The sequence below is a fragment of the Pleurodeles waltl genome, chromosome 2_2 (genome assembly GCF_031143425.1).
Source record: "Pleurodeles waltl isolate 20211129_DDA chromosome 2_2, aPleWal1.hap1.20221129, whole genome shotgun sequence".
NCBI lineage: Eukaryota > Metazoa > Chordata > Amphibia > Caudata > Salamandridae > Pleurodeles > Pleurodeles waltl.
In genome coordinates this window covers 348,062,418-348,081,537 of record NC_090439.1, presented here as the reverse complement: position 1 = coordinate 348,081,537, position 19,120 = coordinate 348,062,418, and the positions used below count along the sequence as shown (strand labels likewise).

The window sequence follows — 19,120 nt, the reverse complement described above, 5'->3', positions numbered from 1 at the left end:
ATTTGCGTGATTTTGTGTAGTTCTTTCTACCCTCTTTTTCTTTCTGTTCAAATGTGTTTTTTGTTCTCATGTTATTTCTGTTCTAATGTAAAGAGGAAGAAGAGTAATGATGTAACATGGCTCCATGCCAGAACACTGGGCATGGAACCAGCTTGTTCTGAGGTTCTGTCATGCAGGGTTCTCTGCATGACAGTTGATATGTTGGCTGTTGGTTGAGGCTGTAATAAATACCTCCTACCACATATCTTCATCTGGTGTGGATTCACTTTATTACAATGAGCAGCTGCCAATCTGCTTGATTCTTCAGATTCCTTTTTCGGGAGTGAGCTGAGGTGCTGTCAAATTTGGAACGTCAGTGTAAATGAATATTATGAGCCCTCAGTAGTCCGAGATCCGTGCAAGAACAGCTTACCTAGAACAGGATTTAGCAGTTCTGTTTATCCCATTATAAAATCAAAGACTGTAGGCCCCAGAACGCAAGGCAAAAACCTGGACTGGATAAGCTCCTCGCAAAGTTTTCACTGAGGAAACTTAAGAGCTCTGCTTGTTTTTCCAAATGCTGAGTTAGCTAAGCATGAATGCACTTTTTGGGGTTTACTGCCTGTAAAGTAACCCTATGTTTACAGCACGGTGCTGGTATTATCAAGAGTCAATTAGAAAGAAAGAGTCAGATGAAGAGATGAGAAGGGAAGAAGAAAGAGGATGAGAGAGAAAGGAAGGCAGAAAGAGAGAGAGAATGAGTGTGGGAAAAAACTAAGGGGCATATTTACTAGCACCTAGTGCCACCTTGCGCTGTCCTAGCATAATTTTTGTTTATGCTAAGGCAGCGCTAAGGTGGCTTTTCTAACGCGCCGTATTTACAAAGTGGTGCAGTGCTTGCATTGCGCCTCTTTGCAACCCCTTGCACCACATTATGCCCGTGCCAGTTATAATTTATGCAAAGGGGGCGTTCCCTCGCAGGGAGACCCGAAAAAATCATGCAGTGAAATTTACAACATTTCACTGCTCCATTTTTTCCAACATTTTTAACGCATACTCACAGCAGGCCACCCTCTGCTTTGCTGCACTGGCGTCAAAATGTTTGATGCTAGTGCAGCAAAGTGATACAATAGAGTTAAAAATGTTGACGCTATTTACCTAACGACCACCATGGTGCGCTGCATTGTAAATATGGCACAACCATGGTGTCATTAGGTGGGGCAGGGCCGATGCAAGAAAAGTGGCGCTAGAGACCAATGCACCATTTTCTTGTAACTATGCCCCTGAGTGAGTATAAGTGATAGTGCCTGAAGGCCTCCTATTAAGGTAAAAAACACGACCTGCTGCATAGCTGAAGCTAATCCATGTTGTTGTCATGACGTAAATGTCCTCTGGAACTGATGAAGTATCCATCAAATAACAGGCAGCACAAGTTGGACAGTTGAAAGGAAACTCGGGCAGTGCTTCAGCTGGGGTGCTCACAGTGCTTTGCTGATTCAAAGTGTGGCTCTGGGCAACGCACCCAGTTGACCTATATTATTTTTAATAGGCCTTGTAACAGCAGCATATATCTTATAGTGCTCTCACTCGTGTGTCTAGTTTTTTTCATCCCTTGAACTCCAAAACAGATTCAATACGTAATGAAATGGCAGTCCACAGGCTGTTGGTATTCATAGTAGGCCATTCAAATTACACACTACTTGCTTGCACGATTCTTTATGATAGAACACTGTTATACATCATATTATATTACGTTTATATTATATCAGCGGCGGCCCCTCTGTTAGGGCTGAGGCGCGTCACCCCCCCAACCATGTTTATTATCATTTAGTTTGTTAAAGGGGTGGGGCATTGGGGATGACGAGGATATGAGGGGAGTGCACTATGCACTTCCTCATCGCGCATGTATGTTTGGCCGGCCGTCCCGGGCCAGCCAAACATACATGCGCAGTAGGCTCTCTTAAGCCTGGCAACTGTGTGAGAGCAAGCACAGGCTCCCAGTCTACCTGCAACAAACCTGATGGTTATCCCGTCAGCCTATTACGATTTCTATAGAATATAATTGGATCATAATACGACTGACTGGATACTCGTCACATTTGTGATGGAGTAACACCCATCCGCCAAAATCTAAATCAGGCCCTAAGTGCCTATGCTGAACACCGGCAAACACCAGTACAAATTAAGCACTGTCCTTGCTGGCCACACACATTGTGTAGCAAATGAGAGAAACAGGACAAAAGAGGAGAGATGAATCACTGCCCTTAGTAGCCAGGCAAACTGCAACCTCCCCCCTTGGATTGACTAGGGATTGACTAGTCAAGGAAAGCTTTCCCCAGACAGTAGGTTCAATCTTATGAGTGGATACCTCTCCTTCCTAAAGCTTTATGAGATGGCTGTTGTGTGAAATGTGAACTTTTAGGTTCTGTGTCACTTGACACATGGATCCCAACTTGTAAATGTATGTGGTAGCGCGATGACGCCACTGTTTATTGCCAAAGCATGCATTCTGTGTTTTATGACATACTGCCCTATTGTGTACAGGAAACACTGTCAAAACCTGTGCAAGTCAAAACAGAGCGCTGCTGTCTAAAGACTGCACGCTCTTTGCCTTTTCAGAAACCTTCAGATGTTACTCCATGACACCACTAAAGTGTAGGAAAACCGAAAGCTATAAAGTCGAGATCCGTTATAAAAAAAAGCAGGCTATGTCATGCTTACGGATGATACAAAACAAATGCATGCTTGTTTATCTTTCCCCCGTCTCCAATTTTGCATCTATTTGTATTTCATTATATTTTACAATTTTTATGCCTTTGCTAGAAATCATGTATATCGTTTATCAAATGGTTGAGAGACACAGAGAGTGTGTTTGCAATACTTACAGAGGAATCGTTGGCACCAAAGATGTCTCGCACATCCCTCACAGTATGTTTGTTCTTTTTCCTCATAGTCTGCGTGTATGTGGTATATCTTTTTTGTACCGCAGCGGCTTGCGTGCGTGTCAGAGTGGACAGCAGTGCTTGTCCGTCCTCCTCGCCTGTTCCAGAGATCAGTGTTGATAATCCAACCTCCTGCAACCACTCAGCTTCTAGCTCTCCCTCTGCAAAAGAGCAACGCAACTTGTTAATGCTTCTTGATTATTTCATTTTTTAGCAACTCATTTTCATTTCCGTTGCAGAACACAACAGTGAGCAATGAGTATGTTCATTAAAAAACAGAAATACCAAGAACATTTTACCTCTTAGGGACTCAAGAGAGCAAGCTGCAAAAAGAAGCTAATGAAGAAGAGAAAAGAGGATAAAACCGGTCCTTTAAATGGACAGGTACTCTAAGATATGGAGGGCCAAATTTAGCAAAGTTTTGAGTTGCCCTTGTGTCCATGCAAGGAGGCACAAGGGTGATGCAAACCCTATGTGAGACTTATCAAGCCACGCAAGGCCACCGTGTCCCTACGCATCCACCCATGTAATTTGCATGATACTCAGATTTACCATTAGTATTAGACCTGGTAATACCTCAAAATGCTATCCCTCCCCAGGTGAGGCGTAATAATGACAAATGTCTTTAATATGGCACATTTCTGCCCTTTCACGCAGCGCTGCAAGGAGGCTTGCTACGCTGCACAAAAGAATGATAAATCTGCCCTTAAGTACCTGTTTTTCTTTCATTGGAAAAGCTAGAGTACCTCAACCTCTCAGGTGAGGTCAAGTACTTACAAAGAGGGAGTATCCAGGGGCGGCTCCTCCGCAATGGAGCAGGGCCACAGGAGGTGAGAGGGAGAAGGAGGAGAGAGTGCACCTAAGTGAGTGTGTGTGTTTGGCTGGCTGTCTTAGGCTAGCCAAGAATACGCACACTTAGGTTTCTGTAACCTGGCTGTGTTTAACAGCAGGACTGGAGAAACTGCACAGACCCCAGGCTGTGCAGACCAATCCTGACGCTGCTTTCATGCCAGGTTTAGTATGACAGCAGTGCCAGGATTGCTGGGGAGCCTCTTCTGGTGTCCCAGTGAATGCTGGGACACCAGAAGAGGAGCAAGGCAGCTGGAGGTGGCGGGAGACGGGCGGGGCAATGACAACAGTAAGTATTTTCTTTTCTTTTTTTTATGTTGTGTCCCCCGTCGTCCTCTGTCACCTACCCCACCGCCTCCCACCTTGACATTTGGAGCAGCCGCCACTGGGAGTAACAGCACTTTATATTAGTAAACAGATACTCTGGCATAGTAAGTACCTACACATTAATATTTCCACTTCAAGCACTGAAGACAATCATTTTACTGCTGAAATTAGGACTCTCTCTAGTCTTAGTGGTGAAGTGTTGTGGGAAACAACAAAAATAGAACGCAGGGGCTATCCAAGGAGGAGTGGGTGAGCTGGAGAGATGGCTGCCCACTGGTGACTACTGATTGCAGGTACCTAATGGAGGCCGAGGATGCTTTTTTAACTAACCTACTGATTCCCTAGGAGCGTTCTCCTCCCTTCTCCTTAATCTACCAGTGGTGTTATCAAGCAGTGTTCATAAATTTGGTAAGAATCAAAAAGGTTACAAGAAGCAGTCAGTAAGATACTAGGGAGATGAAGGATGTTAAACAGGGGCCTAGCTTCCATTACTACAGCAGGTGCAGTGGCTGTGAGGCCCTGGATCCTGAAGGGCCCACTGCAGCTACCTTATTGCTGTTTTTCACAGCTCAAAAGGTGGCCAGAGGACCCATTTCCCTCCATGCACAGACACTGGTAAATCCATTGATGTTGAATGTCATTTCTGTCATTCTTACTATCATCTTGAAAACACATATAACATATTGCTCCCTCAGACATGCATTCTGTTTCCTTTTTATGTCCCTAGTAGGCAGTCTTAGTCATGTCACTAAGTACCACTATTATGTCAGATTTCACGAAATAAACTTAGTAAATGACTCCCTCTTATAATCTCATGAATTACTCCCTTTTTGATTATTTACAAAAAAATATGCATATCTCATGTGGGTCTCTTGAAAATATAGCATAGATTCAGATACAGGACTTGAGCATAGATTCAGACTGCGGTCTGGAGTCAAACTTCCTCCACCTGCCCACTAATAAACACGTCCAGTTTTCCTGATCTAATTCGAATGCCAAGCTAGTGTATGTGCCAATTTGTTTTAGTATAGCATTGTTTAGAAAAAAGTAAAATTAAAAAATCACTGGAGGAAACGTAAACACATATCTTAAGGTATTTCACAACTGCACTTTGAATTCAGCATGGCCAATCTTTATAAATGGACTGATTTACCTGTCTAATAGTTTTTACTCAGGAAAACGTCAGCATAATTTGAGAAAAAAAAGGGAAAGTGTCACAATTAAATGCCACGCTCTTGCCAATACCTAATTTACTTTCTGCAAGACTCAGAGCAGAAACATACTCCAGCCACTTGGTCCTCTACAGTAGCAAAGGAAGCCGATTTATTGTCCACTGGGAAAAGAGAAGCAGTCCTTCACCAGCATCAAAAAATCTTTTGCATGTCAAGACCTGTGCAATCATAATATGAAGAATGCAAGGCAGGAAACAAAGGCAACCGTTAAAGTCTGCTCTTTAATCCTACTCCAGCAAACTATGTTGCTGCTGTGCTTTTACAAGCTGGGAGCGTTGGAAGGCAGCAATGAGAGAGAAAAAGATGGGAAGTTAGCAGGGGAAACAGCACAAGTGGGAGAGAGACAGGAAACACGTGCACTCTGGTAGAGGGCTGAAGGGGAAAGAAAAAAAGTAGCTCCCTAAATGTGAGCAGTAGAAGGAAACATGCCATCCAACCAAAAGGATTGTAAAAGTATACACTCCGGCAAAGAGCCTAACACAACAAAGGATTGTAAAAGAAGGAATCAGAAAAAAGCAAATGAGAGTGAAAAGAAGGCCAACCTATGCTAAGCCAACTGCAAGCTTCTATAATGCCTGCATAAGGTATTCTAATTTAGGGGAACGATGAGGAGAGAGGCAAAGACTTCTAGAATGACCTCTCGGGCTATTTGATGCAAATGACTAAACAGAATTACTGACCACGGAAAGCTAACAGGTGCAGTAACTATAAGAAAAGGGAGCAAGGAGACTATATTTATTTTCAAAATGGTACCAAGTTAAACATAGCTTGAGTAGAGCTATTAAAGATGAATATTGCCCACTGGAATCAAAAATATCTGCTCCAAAAGTTGCCGAGTCAATCTTTGAACACCTAATTAACTACAAAAACAGATATCTGAAAAAACAGTCCTGTATGCTTTCAGTACTGCAAAGTCACAAGTTACCTCCATTTTAGCAGCTTGTCTCTGATGTGTATCAGAAATCATGCTATTAGCATGAATAATGTCATCTCAAGGATTGCTGGGAGAGACACTTTAAGGAAATGAATAAGGGTGAGAACCTTTCGAATCGATGAGCTGGCTGGGCCCACTGTCTTACCTGTATTGCACGGAACGCCTTACGAAAATAATAGTGTATTTAACTTCAAAAGTAACTGGGTCTTGTGGCCGGATCGCAATTGTGCTCCAGAGACACTCGGACTGGTTTGCCCGATGCCACTGAATGTCTATGTAGAGTCTGGCACTGGAGGGATTTCCTAAAGACTGTCGAGGTTTAATAATAGTCCCAATTTACAACAAGTGTTGCCAAAAACAATAGGTATGGGACTAAAGTGCTACATTAGCACATTGTGGTGTGTACCCTGAATATCGACACCAGAATATTTAAAAGATCAACAGGTAGGTAGGTTTAGATTTTCTATACCTCTCTCCACATATAAGTACCTATGCTTTGTATATATTTTAAAAGAACGTAGATGTGGAGATACAAATAGTAAATCTATACTTCTCCATATGCTCTCACTTTTTGACTCCTGATAGTCTCTCCTTGATATTAGTGTCACAAAATTCTTAAGGTCGATATTGAGTAGAGCAACCTACATTCCAGAGCTTGACTCACAGGAGGGAACTAGCAGGAGAAGGCACAGAGACATGTAGTTGTAAAGTAGCCCATCTAGCAGACTAATGCAAGTATTTAAGTGGTGGTGGAAAGCAAGATCCAAACAGGGAATGACTTTAAGTGACAGATGAATACTTCACTGGCTCAGCCAAGATATGATTTACAAAATTTCAAACCTGTGGCTAAACGAGTGTAGTCGAAGAAAGCCAATAGTTGAAAGGTGCGTAGCTGAAGCCCATCTATGTACATTATTAGCAACAGGTCAGATTGCTAGTGGCGCTGTCAAAGACCCAACTTAAAAAGGGCTGGATAAAGTTTCCTTTAAATTACTGCCTTTTAGTAAAACTATGTCCCACTAGTATACTGTTTGACAAGGCATCGCTTGTAGGCCTTCAAAAAGGGGTGGACGTTAATAGTATTATACCAATCTTACTAGAAGGCATTTGTAATAAAACCCAATCGACCCTGACAGATTGATTTTCCTTTACTAATTTGATAAATATTGCATTTAAGAATCACAATCACATCTTAAGTTGTGAATACAGGGAGTGCAGAATTATTAGGCAAATGAGTATTTTGACCACATCATCCTCTTTATGCATGTTGTCTTACTCCAAGCTGTATAGGCTCGAAAGCCTACTACCAATTAAGCATATTAGGTGATGTGCATCTCTGTAATGAGAAGGGGTGTGGTCTAATGACATCAACACCCTATATCAGGTGTGCATAATTATTAGGCAACTTCCTTTCCTTTGGCAAAATGGGTCAAAAGAAGGACTTGACAGGCTCAGAAAAGTAAAAAATAGTGAGATATCTTGCAGAGGGATGCAGCACTCTTAAAATTGCAAAGCTTCTGAAGCGTGATCATCGAACAATCAAGCGTTTCATTCAAAATAGTCAACAGGGTCGCAAGAAGCGTGTGGAAAAACCAAGGCGCAAAATAACTGCCCATGAACTGAGAAAAGTCAAGCGTGCAGCTGCCACGATGCCACTTGCCACCAGTTTGGCCATATTTCAGAGCTGCAACATCACTGGAGTGCCCAAAAGCACAAGGTGTGCAATACTCAGAGACATGGCCAAGGTAAGAAAGGCTGAAAGACGACCACCACTGAACAAGACACACAAGCTGAAACGTCAAGACTGGGCCAAGAAATATCTCAAGACTGATTTTTCTAAGGTTTTATGGACTGATGAAATGAGAGTGAGTCTTGATGGGCCAGATGGATGGGCCCGTGGCTGGATTGGTAAGGGGCAGAGAGCTCCAGTCCGACTCAGACGCCAGCAAGGTGGAGGTGGAGTACTGGTTTGGGCTGGTATCATCAAAGATGAGCTTGTGGGGCCTTTTCGGGTTGAGGATGGAGTCAAGCTCAACTCCCAGTCCTACTGCCAGTTCCTGGAAGACACCTTCTTCAAGCAGTGGTACAGGAAGAAGTCTGCATCCTTCAAGAAAAACATGATTTTCATGCAGGACAATGCTCCATCACACGTGTCCAAGTACTCCACAGCGTGGCTGGCAAGAAAGGGTATAAAAGAAGGAAATCTAATGACATGGCCTCCTTGTTCACCTGATCTGAACCCCATTGAGAACCTGTGGTCCATCATCAAATGTGAGATTTACAAGGAGGGAAAACAGTACACCTCTCTGAACAGTGTCTGGGAGGCTGTGGTTGCTGCTGCACGCAATGTTGATGGTGAACAGATCAAAACATTGACAGAATCCATGGATGGCAGGCTTTTGAGTGTCCTTGCAAAGAAAGGTGGCTATATTGGTCACTGATTTGTTTTTGTTTTGTTTTTGAATGTCAGAAATGTATATTTGTGAATGTTGAGATGTTTTATTGGTTTCACTGGTAATGATAAATAATTGAAATGGGTATATATTTTTTTTTGTTAAGTTGCCTAATAATTATGCACAGTGATAGTCACCTGCACACACAGATATCCCCCTAACATAGCTAAAACTAAAAACAAACTAAAAACTACTTCCAAATATTCAGTTTTGATATTAATGAGTTTTTTGGGTTCATTGAGAACATGGTTGTTGTTCAATAATAAAATTAATCCTCAAAAATACAAGTTGCCTAATAATTCTGCACTCCCTGTATACTGATGTAGAAAGTGCGTTTGACACTGTAGATAGGCCATTGTTATTTATTAAAATGTGTAAATGAAAAGATTCTGCGTGACACAATCTAATTATATGATAAATCCCGAGCATCAATGCGAACAGGAAAAAGGAGAGCTTTACCGAACCTCCACCCCAAGGGGAGGGATCCAAAGATGTATTTTGGCAGCTCTGTTGGTAAACTCGTCATTTTGAATCTTCACACCATGTTACACAAGGATGTCAGTATTCCTGCTAAGGTAGTCAGTACTCCAACTCCTGCACTTTTAGCTTCATCTTTAGTCCCACCCCAATATGGCTAGAACTTCTACTGGCAAGGCTGGACGAACAGAGTTTTCAAACTCTCTGCCTGCAAACTGATCTAAAAGCAAGAATTTGCGATTGGGTAGAAGCAATCAAAACATTTTCCTGGAGTCCTTAAGACAGATACCCGAACATCAATAGTTAATAATGCAACAACCCCTAGTACTTTCAAAAACATCTTCTTAAAATGAATTACGGGGGATTTGATTCTCACAACTGCAGGTAGTAGGCTACATTGCCAAGGCAGGTCCAGTGGTGAAACGAAACTTGAGGGGGCCCCTCTGAGGGCCCCCTCTGCAAAGTACATGGAGGGGACCCCTTCGACCCAGTCAGGAGCTCTCAGGCCAGGGGCCTGCCACCAGTGCACAGTGTACTGTGCTGATGGGGCCTCCTGGGGCTCGGGGTCACCACCCCAGGGGCTGCGGGGGCTAATGTTACACCACTGGGTAGGTCCCTACCTAATTTGTGGCTCTGCTATTTTAGCCCAGAGAAAAGTTGAGTGGTTGGATGCAGTCAAAGGGTCTCTTTTGAAAGAAGCAGTGGAGATGATGAAGTCCATACCTATTCAAGCCATTCAGCGCAAGCTGGCACTGTGTTCGGTGAAAGCTTGACTGTACAGGCAATGTTGTGGCACCTGTGTGAGGTCAAAATGGCCAGTTCTAACAATTTGTCTGCTCTGAAGGGGAGTTGCAAGCAAAAAATCCTTAGGGTCTTGCTGGCCACTGAGATAATGCAGCTATTACAAAATGACAATTCAAAGAAATTCTTAGAAAAACGTAAGACCATGGTCTATAATCGCTACTTGTAAAAAAGTCCTCTACTCCAGAGCTAAACGTTGTTCTGTATGAACCAATTAGCATTTGAGGTCTGTCAGGTAGATGGTATGGCTGGCCTCGAGCTTGGTTGGTGCATCTTGTCCATTGAAGATTTAGACAGTTTAAACCTGCCCAGTGGCTTTGTTCTTAGCTTACGTATTGGGGTAGTAACGTACTATTTCTTAACTGTAATAGGAAAATTTGATTTGATGACAAAAACCAACCATTGGATTCTACTTGACAACAAAATTAAGTCATATGTTTGTAATATCTGTGATACTTTTATGTATTTCACTTTTGAAAATGACAGATGTTGAAATTTGACAATATAGTTTTAAATATGTCTGGAATTGTTTGTACACATCCCTTTTTAGGTTAGATTAAACCAGCATTCAATATCTTAGAAATTGATAGACTCGACATATAAAGACAGATAATAATAACTGGTTATCATATAGCACTTGCTAATGCAGTGATGCCAATTTATAGTGCTGTAAACAAGTATTATTATTATTATTAACTGAACAACAGTATTGATTCTGCCCTGTGGGGATTCCAACATGTGAACTGAAAGTTACCCACAAAGCAATGCAGGAGGTAATTCACTCACCGAGCCCTTTCGCTTACTAAAGCAATTATATATTTTAAGTTTGCAATTTCACACTTTTATGAAGCAGTGGTAGAGAGTGCGGGAGCAGATTACCACAGGTATCATAAGATGAGTATCGTATGATTAAGAGCGTTGCTCTTTAAACTTTCACATGCCGAGCATCTCCCCCGTATGAGATAAAAATATTTCCTTGAGTGAAGTAACAGGAGGTATGAAATAATACAGAAAACGCTAAACATTATAAACAAGTTTTAACATTTTTTAGAAAAGTATGCAACAACGCACATTAAGTGGTGCTTTTTGATTTTTCAGATATTGCACAGGAGGCTGAATGGGGGGGAGGCTGTCCATAAAAGTCTACAATTACCTTCTCTATAAATGGCCTTCTGTGCTGCTTCGGTCCAATCTCACCCACCCTTAACGAAGAAGTGGGTGTTCAACCAAGAGTCTCAAGACCAGAGTTTAAATATATAGCATTCTCCAGTCTGGAACGTTGTCCGTTTAAGCGGAGACTACGTGGAAAAACTTGCTTTCGTTTGTAATGCTCAGTTTAATGATTCAATAATCGGTATGTTTCATCCTTTTGATCCTTGTATTATTCTAACAATATGAGGCTTGTTGACTCTAGACAGACTCTAGACAGACACTTAGCGCCCTGGCTTCCTCCAGTAATCACTCCTTTATATACAACATCATCATCACCTCCTACGCCGACGACACCCAACTTATACTCTCCCTCACCAAGGACCACGCCAGCGCTAAGACCAACCTACAAGACGGCATGAAGGACGTCGCAGATTGGATGAGGCTCAGCCGCCTAAAGCTGAACTCGGACAAAACGGAAGTCCTCATCCTCGGCAACACCCCGACCGCATGGGACGATTCCTGGTGGCCCACGGCCCTTGGCACCGCACCGACCCCCTCAGACCACGCCCGCAACCTCAGCTTCATCTTGGACCCTCTTCTCACCATGACCAAACAAGTCAACGCCGTGTCCTCCGCCTGCTTCCTCACCCTCCGCATGCTCCGCAAGATCTTCCGCTGGATCCCCGCCGACACCAGAAAATCCGTGACCCACGCCCTCGTCACGAGCCGCCTGGACTACGGCAACACCCTCTATGCTGGGACCACCGCTAAACTCCAAAAACGCCTGCAACGTATCCAAAACGCCTCGGCCCACCTCATCCTCGACGTACCCCGCAACAGCCACATCTCCGCACACCTGAGACACCTGCATTGGCTCCCAGTCAGCAAAAGGATCACCTTCCGACTTCTCACCCACGCACACAAAGCCCTCCACAACAAGGGACCGGAATACCTCAACCGCCGCCTCAGCTTCTACGCCCCCACCCGTCTCCTCCGTTCCTCTGGCCTTGCGCTCGCTGCCGTCCCTCGCATCCGCCGCTCCACGGCGGGTGGGAGGTCCTTCTCCTACCTGGCAGCCAAGACCTGGAACACCCTCCCCACCAGCCTCAGGACCACCCAGGACCACTCCGCATTCCGGAGACTCCTCAAGACCTGGTTTTTCGAGCAGCAGTAACCCCCCCTCCCCCCTAGCGCCTTGAGACCCGCACGGGTGAGTAGCGCGCTTTATAAATGTTAATGATTTGATTTTGATTTTGATTTATATTAGGGGTGGGTGGTGAACTCCACTCACTGAGTTTGCAGAGTTTTTCCCACTCCACGCTCCGCTTAGAGCATGGAGTTCTGAGAAACTCCACATAACGTAGCAGTTTTTTTCAGCACTCACCAACGTTGAGTTGGCGAGCACGAGCAAGGAAAATTTTACTCAAACCACCCACTGGTGAGATTTCTCAATGCCGGTAGTCACGGATGAATGCGATCGCTCACGTTGAGAAACCTTCCGTTTGCAGTGAGGAAGCTGCCGCTTGAGTAGAAAATCTACTTGAGCAGCAGAAAAGAAGCAGCGCCCTCTTGTGCGAGGAGCCGTTCGCACTACTTTTTCAGTGCGGGACCAACACCTGGTGCTAAAACTCAACGCGAATGGCCTGACCTAATGCACTCTGCCGCTTTGGAACTCAGCGCAGCGCATGGAGTTTTTTGGTCACTTCACGAACTCTGCGAAATCAGCCAAGGCCTACTTTATATCTTTTTTCACTTTTTAAACTGTATCCTTTCAGTATTTAATATATTTTTAGGTATTTAGGTATGTTTGGGTAGTCTACTTACATTGCATTCGGTTAATAACAAGAAAACAGGGTACAACCACCCAGGGCAGGCTAAAATGAGCTTATCAGTAAATGAAGGACTAATAGAAGAGGCGTAACAAGGATTATGCAATTTAATCTGAAGTTTATCTCCACTTACTTCATTGTCTTCATGTTATTCCGAACAACATGAAGATATACCCAAACAAATGTACCTGGTTGTGGCATGAATATTCAATAATCAATGTTAACAACAACTACCTCTTGATGAAACACATGTGAAATAGCAACAATAATGTTTACACCAAAGAGGGAGACAATAACCAATATTAACCTCTTAATTATTTGAAATTTACAACATACAATGCTGAATAAACATTGAAGAAGAGGCCAATGTACTTGCACAACAAGCATTCAATAAATGGACTCCAGACATGGAAGCCAAAGATGCTGCCAAAATTCTAGTCAACTGACTTTGAACCATATGAGGAAAGACCGCTTCTCAAAATCATAAGCCTCTGAAATTTGGGAACGATCCCAGGAAGGAACATCCATCTGTCTCGGAAGCTTAGGTATCGGGGGTCTATTAAGCAAGCTAGGGCTTCCAAAGATCCACAGGGACCACAAAAAGATTTGATGGCTGCCCACTGAACTTCGAAAGTTGACCAGCTAAACCTAGTTGAAAACCATCTAGAATTAAGTTGAGAATCCATATGAGAGGGCAAAATAAATCTGGATCCCCTTGGGATAGAAATGATATTCAATGATAAGTGTAAGCATTTTTAGAAGAAAGATTTCTGAGTGATGTACTCTGCATACTCTGAAAGCCTCAAACAAGGTAAAACTTGGCCTTTCAGCCTCCAAGCAGCCAACCTTATTGTGGACAGGGTGTGATGTAATTAGAGACCTAGATACCCCAATATCAGGAAGGAAGGGGGTTTTAGGATAGAATTGAGTGACATCTGCAAGGAGTCGGGGGAACAGTGTCTGTCAGGAGACAAAAACCCTCAAATTGTTATCAACAATGTAACAAATACACATTTGGTGGCTTACCATCAGCAGGCTTCACCTCCATCACCATGTTCCCTTCCTGCCCTTCCTCATTGCTCTCCTGGATGCTCTCCACTTCACACCAGAAGTCCTCCATTGACGTGCTGTCCACAGAGACCTGAGACAATGACCGATTGAACACGGGGGAATGCAACGACTCATTTGAAAGCATCCTGTTAATTTTACGGCTCTGAGACTTCCTAAACAAAAGAAAATATACATGGAGTTATTATACTGACAACAACAGCAGATTTCAGACTTGCTGTCGTAGTCTGTAAGGTGCAGTATCTTATGTCCCTTAAAAAAACACAGAAGTCAACCTGTTTGCATGGAATTTTTTAAGGGTAAGTGATAATCATAAAACTTACATCAAAATAAATACACATAATAAATATACAAATCTACAAATTACAACGTGCTTGTGCCACATGATCAACCATATGTTTACAAGTAAAATTGTGCCGTAAGACACGTTCATTCAATGCATTCAACAATAATTTGAATTGTAGAATTTATTTTTGTTAAATTCTCTTTTATAAGATGCATTCAAAAGTCAGCTTCTAGGAGCAATTTTGCATCTTATGTCATACTTGTTTTACACCTTCTTCAGAAATACAATCAAGTTATTTTTCAACTCAACTTCTGTGTGAGTTGGCATGAAATAAACTTTTGTCATTGAATAATGAGCAATACTGTACACCTCATGAGAAATGAAGGCATGCTATTTCTGCAAAGCTCCAACTTTCATATAGGGTATGTCATTTTTACCAAAGATCATCTGCTTAAGTAATCTTTTCATGCGTATTCTTTGTTGAGATGTCCCGTTTCCCCATTATCAAACAGCTTGAAAGTAAATCATCCATGCTTTAAAGAGTTATGATATGTATTTTATGTGGAACCCTATGCAGTGAGACTGTTCAAGAATTTGCGGGCCAGATGAAGCAAAGCATTTTGAGGTTGTAAAGTGCCTGGTTCACAAAATCGAACCATTTGCAGCCGCAAAACACATTTTGGTATGTACCAAGCCCAAACTGGATTTGGTAACACATTATCAAATCACAGTTTGGGTTTGCGACTATATACCAAATTGCTATTTGGAAGCAGAGCGGGTAGGGCATCCCTTCCAAATAGTGATTGCAATGGAATGAATTAAAATGTTGTGACCAAATTCCATTGTATCTGCCCACCATCTTCAACCGCTTACAAATTAGGAATTGGTTAAATAGCAATGCACAGAGTGCACTTAGAATTGAAACATAGTGGGCAAGGTTTGTATGTTGGGTTTTGTTCATTGCTCATTGATTCCGGAGGTGAAGAGTGTCACAAAAATATGTTTTGGAGTCTATGCGCCCTTCAAGGAACCTTGCCCCAATTACTTCTACCTCAAAGGCTGGGCTTTGCTGTATACACACACTGATCATCAGGAACAACTAGTGCAATGGCATATATGGGTAATATCCTATTACAAAACCAGCAACAGTAGGTGGCCTGCATCTTTTTTTGACTTGAGGAACACAATCCCTTTTCTCCCTCAACAACATCTCTTAGCTGATTTCCAGCCGAAGGGCAAGTTTGAAACCACTCTGTCTTGGGCGCAAGCTCTACCTGGATAGTAACCCGCCTGCCTTTCCAACTGGTTGAATCCACATTGGCTCACCAGAAGACTAAGATTCTCCAGGTAAAACTGAATATCTGCCCATAATATGATATATAAACATTTGAGGGGAGTTTGCTCATGCAACTATATAGAAACTGGTATGTCAGCACTTCCGCAACACAAGGTAAGGTAGGCTCCTTAGATGGCACCAAATTAAAATGCTATTTTGCTGGAGGATCAAAAAGTATCATATAAATCCTGTGATGTTGCTTACTTTACCCAGTTGCATGCAATTTTTTAAGATTCAGCAAGCTGACGCCAAGCACTGCTTCTGCACCTCTCTCGTTACCTAAGGGGAGTTGAAACTGAGGCAGAAGAAGGGACGTGTGAATGTATAGTTCATGTATGACCCAATCCACCTCACTCTTTTCATGAGATGGTTCAAACATGTCTATCCTCAGAGTCGCATCTGTAGGGACCAGTTTGGAATACTCCTGAGATCGTCACACATGTTACCAAAGTTGTCATTCCTAGCCCACACTAACACATACACAATTTAGTCAAGCATGCAGTCCCTGACTTACATTCCTCAATCCAATGATCTACTGCCCCTATTCCTATGAGCTGATATGACTAATGTTTTAATCAACTAAATTATTCATGACAAAAATGGAGATCTTGTATCAGAATATTCCACCACTGTCTCCTACTCATGCCTATAGTAGCTTTCATCCACGCTAGTGGCAGCCTCAAAGTGGTAAAAACTCTAGTGAACCTTTGGATTTACTATGCCAACACACTTTAGCTCAGCCGGATAAAACATCAAATCTCCTATGTGTAAGTAGTAGAGAAACCTGGTAAAACATTCTATGGCTCCGTCTATCTTAATCTGAAATTGCTACGATGGCTTGTCAGTAACTTCTTCAGTGCCAACTGGCTAACCCATTCATCAAAACAAAAACAAAGAGCTCAAAACAGATTCAACCATAAACGCATTTACAGGAACCCCAAAATATGTCACAAAAAATGCATCACTATACATGTGGATACTTGGTGCATTTATCCAATAAAATATACTCCACACCCCATAACCATGGTCCAGTATGATATTTTACGCAGATTTTGCGAACATATGTGAAATGTTCTTTTTGGCACCGGCCTATGAAGTGCCTGGCCTTCAAATGGATGTTTCCAACGGATGCGTTATCCATCCGTTTCCCCCATCTAGTAGTGGCACTTGACTTTGTTTTCCATTCGGAGGAAGACCTGAGTCATTTATGAATTGGAGTTGAAACGCTGACACAATAGTTACTGGCTGTTAGATTAACTTGTTTACAAGTGGTAACTTCCCGGTATGAAAATGTGTTTTAATCATTTTTCAAACAAGAGTTCGATTATTACACACTTGATTTCCCCTCTGCACTTGTGCACTGACTGCATTGGTGACCTGCTTGTTTTCCACCAACTCCAGTTTTGATTTTGACTAAAATTAAAACTGTGTGTGTGTGTGAGTGTGCGTGCGTGCGCGTGCGTGCGTGTGTTTGTGAGAGAGAGGGAGATCCAATTCCCTTTTGGACATTTGTTTGACAAAAAATGTATAAGGCCATCTATTGTGCATTTTTTAAGAGAGAAAGATACAAACTGTTTATTGAATAGAAGGCTATGACTTTCATGACTTGTGAAGGGTATTCTTATGTGCCTGGGAATACACACATATTTGTTGGGGTTGAGTTATTTTATTGAACGTTGTACATTCTCTGCGTTGTTGATTTGGAAATATAGTTGATTATCATCTATGTAGCAGATAACAGAGAAAGCAGCATCTATACCAAGGCCCCCTGAAGTAACAGGCAAGCTTTTAGAATGGGAAATATGACAGACATCCGCAAATTATGCCTGCGAGTAGGGTGTATTTCACATTAGCATGGAGCTAAGAGCAGCGCTCGGAGCTTATTTTGTAAGGCCGTGAGTAGAAAGGCGTGGAGGTCCAAAAGAATGAGTGTGATTGCACTTAGAAGGTGTTTATGACAATGTATCATGGAGCTGTGGTATTGCTTCTTTTCCCAAGTTTATTCCTAGGAATAAGGCATTAAATACACAGAGGGAGGATGTTCTGTCCAAAGGGATCCATGGAGGCTTGCTAAGCAGTTGGGTTTGTAGTTTTTTTGAGTTGGTGAGGAGCGAGCTGTGAATTGAGATTTTTTGACATATTGATGGTTGTAATATCACCATAAGCTTGTCAGCCTTTTGCGGTCTAGGTCTGATGTGGACTGACATGTTTAGAAAGAGAAGGGGAAATGCACAGTAGGATGCAAAATACACTTTAAAATGCATTGTCTGATAGGCAAACACACGTTCTGGCCTGCACATGGTAAAGGACTTTAGAATGCAACCGATGTCACACTGACCACTTCACAATTGGAGTTCAAGGCAGTAGATAATTTCATTGCATTAGCTATTGGTGCATTGGCAACACTAGAAAGCGGATTCAGGCGAGAGCGCATAAAACGCAAAGGCTACCTTTGGGGGTTTAGTTTGCAGGGCCCCTAGTTAAATGGTGGTAAAAATGACTGCATTTACAGACAGGTTTGGCCAATAATCACTTATATTTGCATCGCTCTAGGTGGGTCTCAAGGAGGATTTTACGATCCCAAAACAAGGAAGAACATGCAATCAACAATGTAGCAGCTATATTACGTCTTTAACAGAAAATATGTTTCTATTTTTGAGCTAAAAGCGGTTACGGACATCGCCAAAACAAGATATGCTTTGCCGAGTTAGTAGTGGATATCTGAAGACTGAAATGTTCGAACAGTGCCCACTGGAACAGCAAGTTTGTGTAGATGGGCCTTATTTTAGTGGCCAGGGCACAGTGTTTTGGTATTAACAGAAGGACTGCCTCGGATCTGTGAGGATGACATTTTGGGTAGTATGGTGTGCGTAGTGTAAATTAAGTTGGTCCTGGCTGTTATAATGTCCAAGTTAGCTGGCGTACTGTTCAGCTGCAAACTGGAGACATTCAATTAGCAAGTGAAATGGGCTATGTCCCGAAAAACATTAGCTGACTCAATCAAATATAAACAAACATGTTTAAAAGTACACTGAGAGGAGGAAGCTGACCACATGGGACTACAAAATATGCTGGACTAGCTGAGGCAATATTACAGAAAATTCAATATGTTTCATAATTTAGACTGTTTTAGAGTAGTATTTTATAGGATTGTAGGAAAGTCACTCTTTTTGGCATGGTTACCCTCACTTTGTGCAGTCAGTATGTTTTGACTGGGGTACTGCTAACCAGAACCCCAGTGATTATACTCTCTCCCTCTAAATTTGGTTGCCTAAGACTTTGCATACCCCACAATTGGCATACTGGTGCCCCCATATAAGTCCCTAGCATATGGTACTTAGGTACCCAGGGCATTGGGGCACCGAGATTTCCCCATGGGCTGCAGTATGCATTATGCCACCCATGGGAGCCCATGCAAAATGTGTCTGCAGACCTGCCACTGCAGCCTGCGTGAA

The 19,120-nt window shown here is 42.6% G+C and overlaps 1 protein-coding gene across 7 annotated transcripts in view; it reads right to left on the bottom strand.

The window, feature by feature from the left end:
- Positions 1–19,120, bottom strand: part of ARHGAP28 (Rho GTPase activating protein 28) — a 1,060,144-nt gene that overhangs the window by 246,112 nt on the left and 794,912 nt on the right. For all 7 annotated transcript variants that reach the window (XM_069219852.1, XM_069219851.1, XM_069219849.1 and 4 more), the window contains 2 exons: positions 14,002–14,198; positions 2,865–3,082 (listed from right to left, as the gene is read on the bottom strand). In XM_069219852.1, the coding sequence (XP_069075953.1) occupies positions 2,865–3,082; positions 14,002–14,198 (415 nt within the window). The remainder of the gene's footprint in view (positions 1–2,864; positions 3,083–14,001; positions 14,199–19,120) is intronic.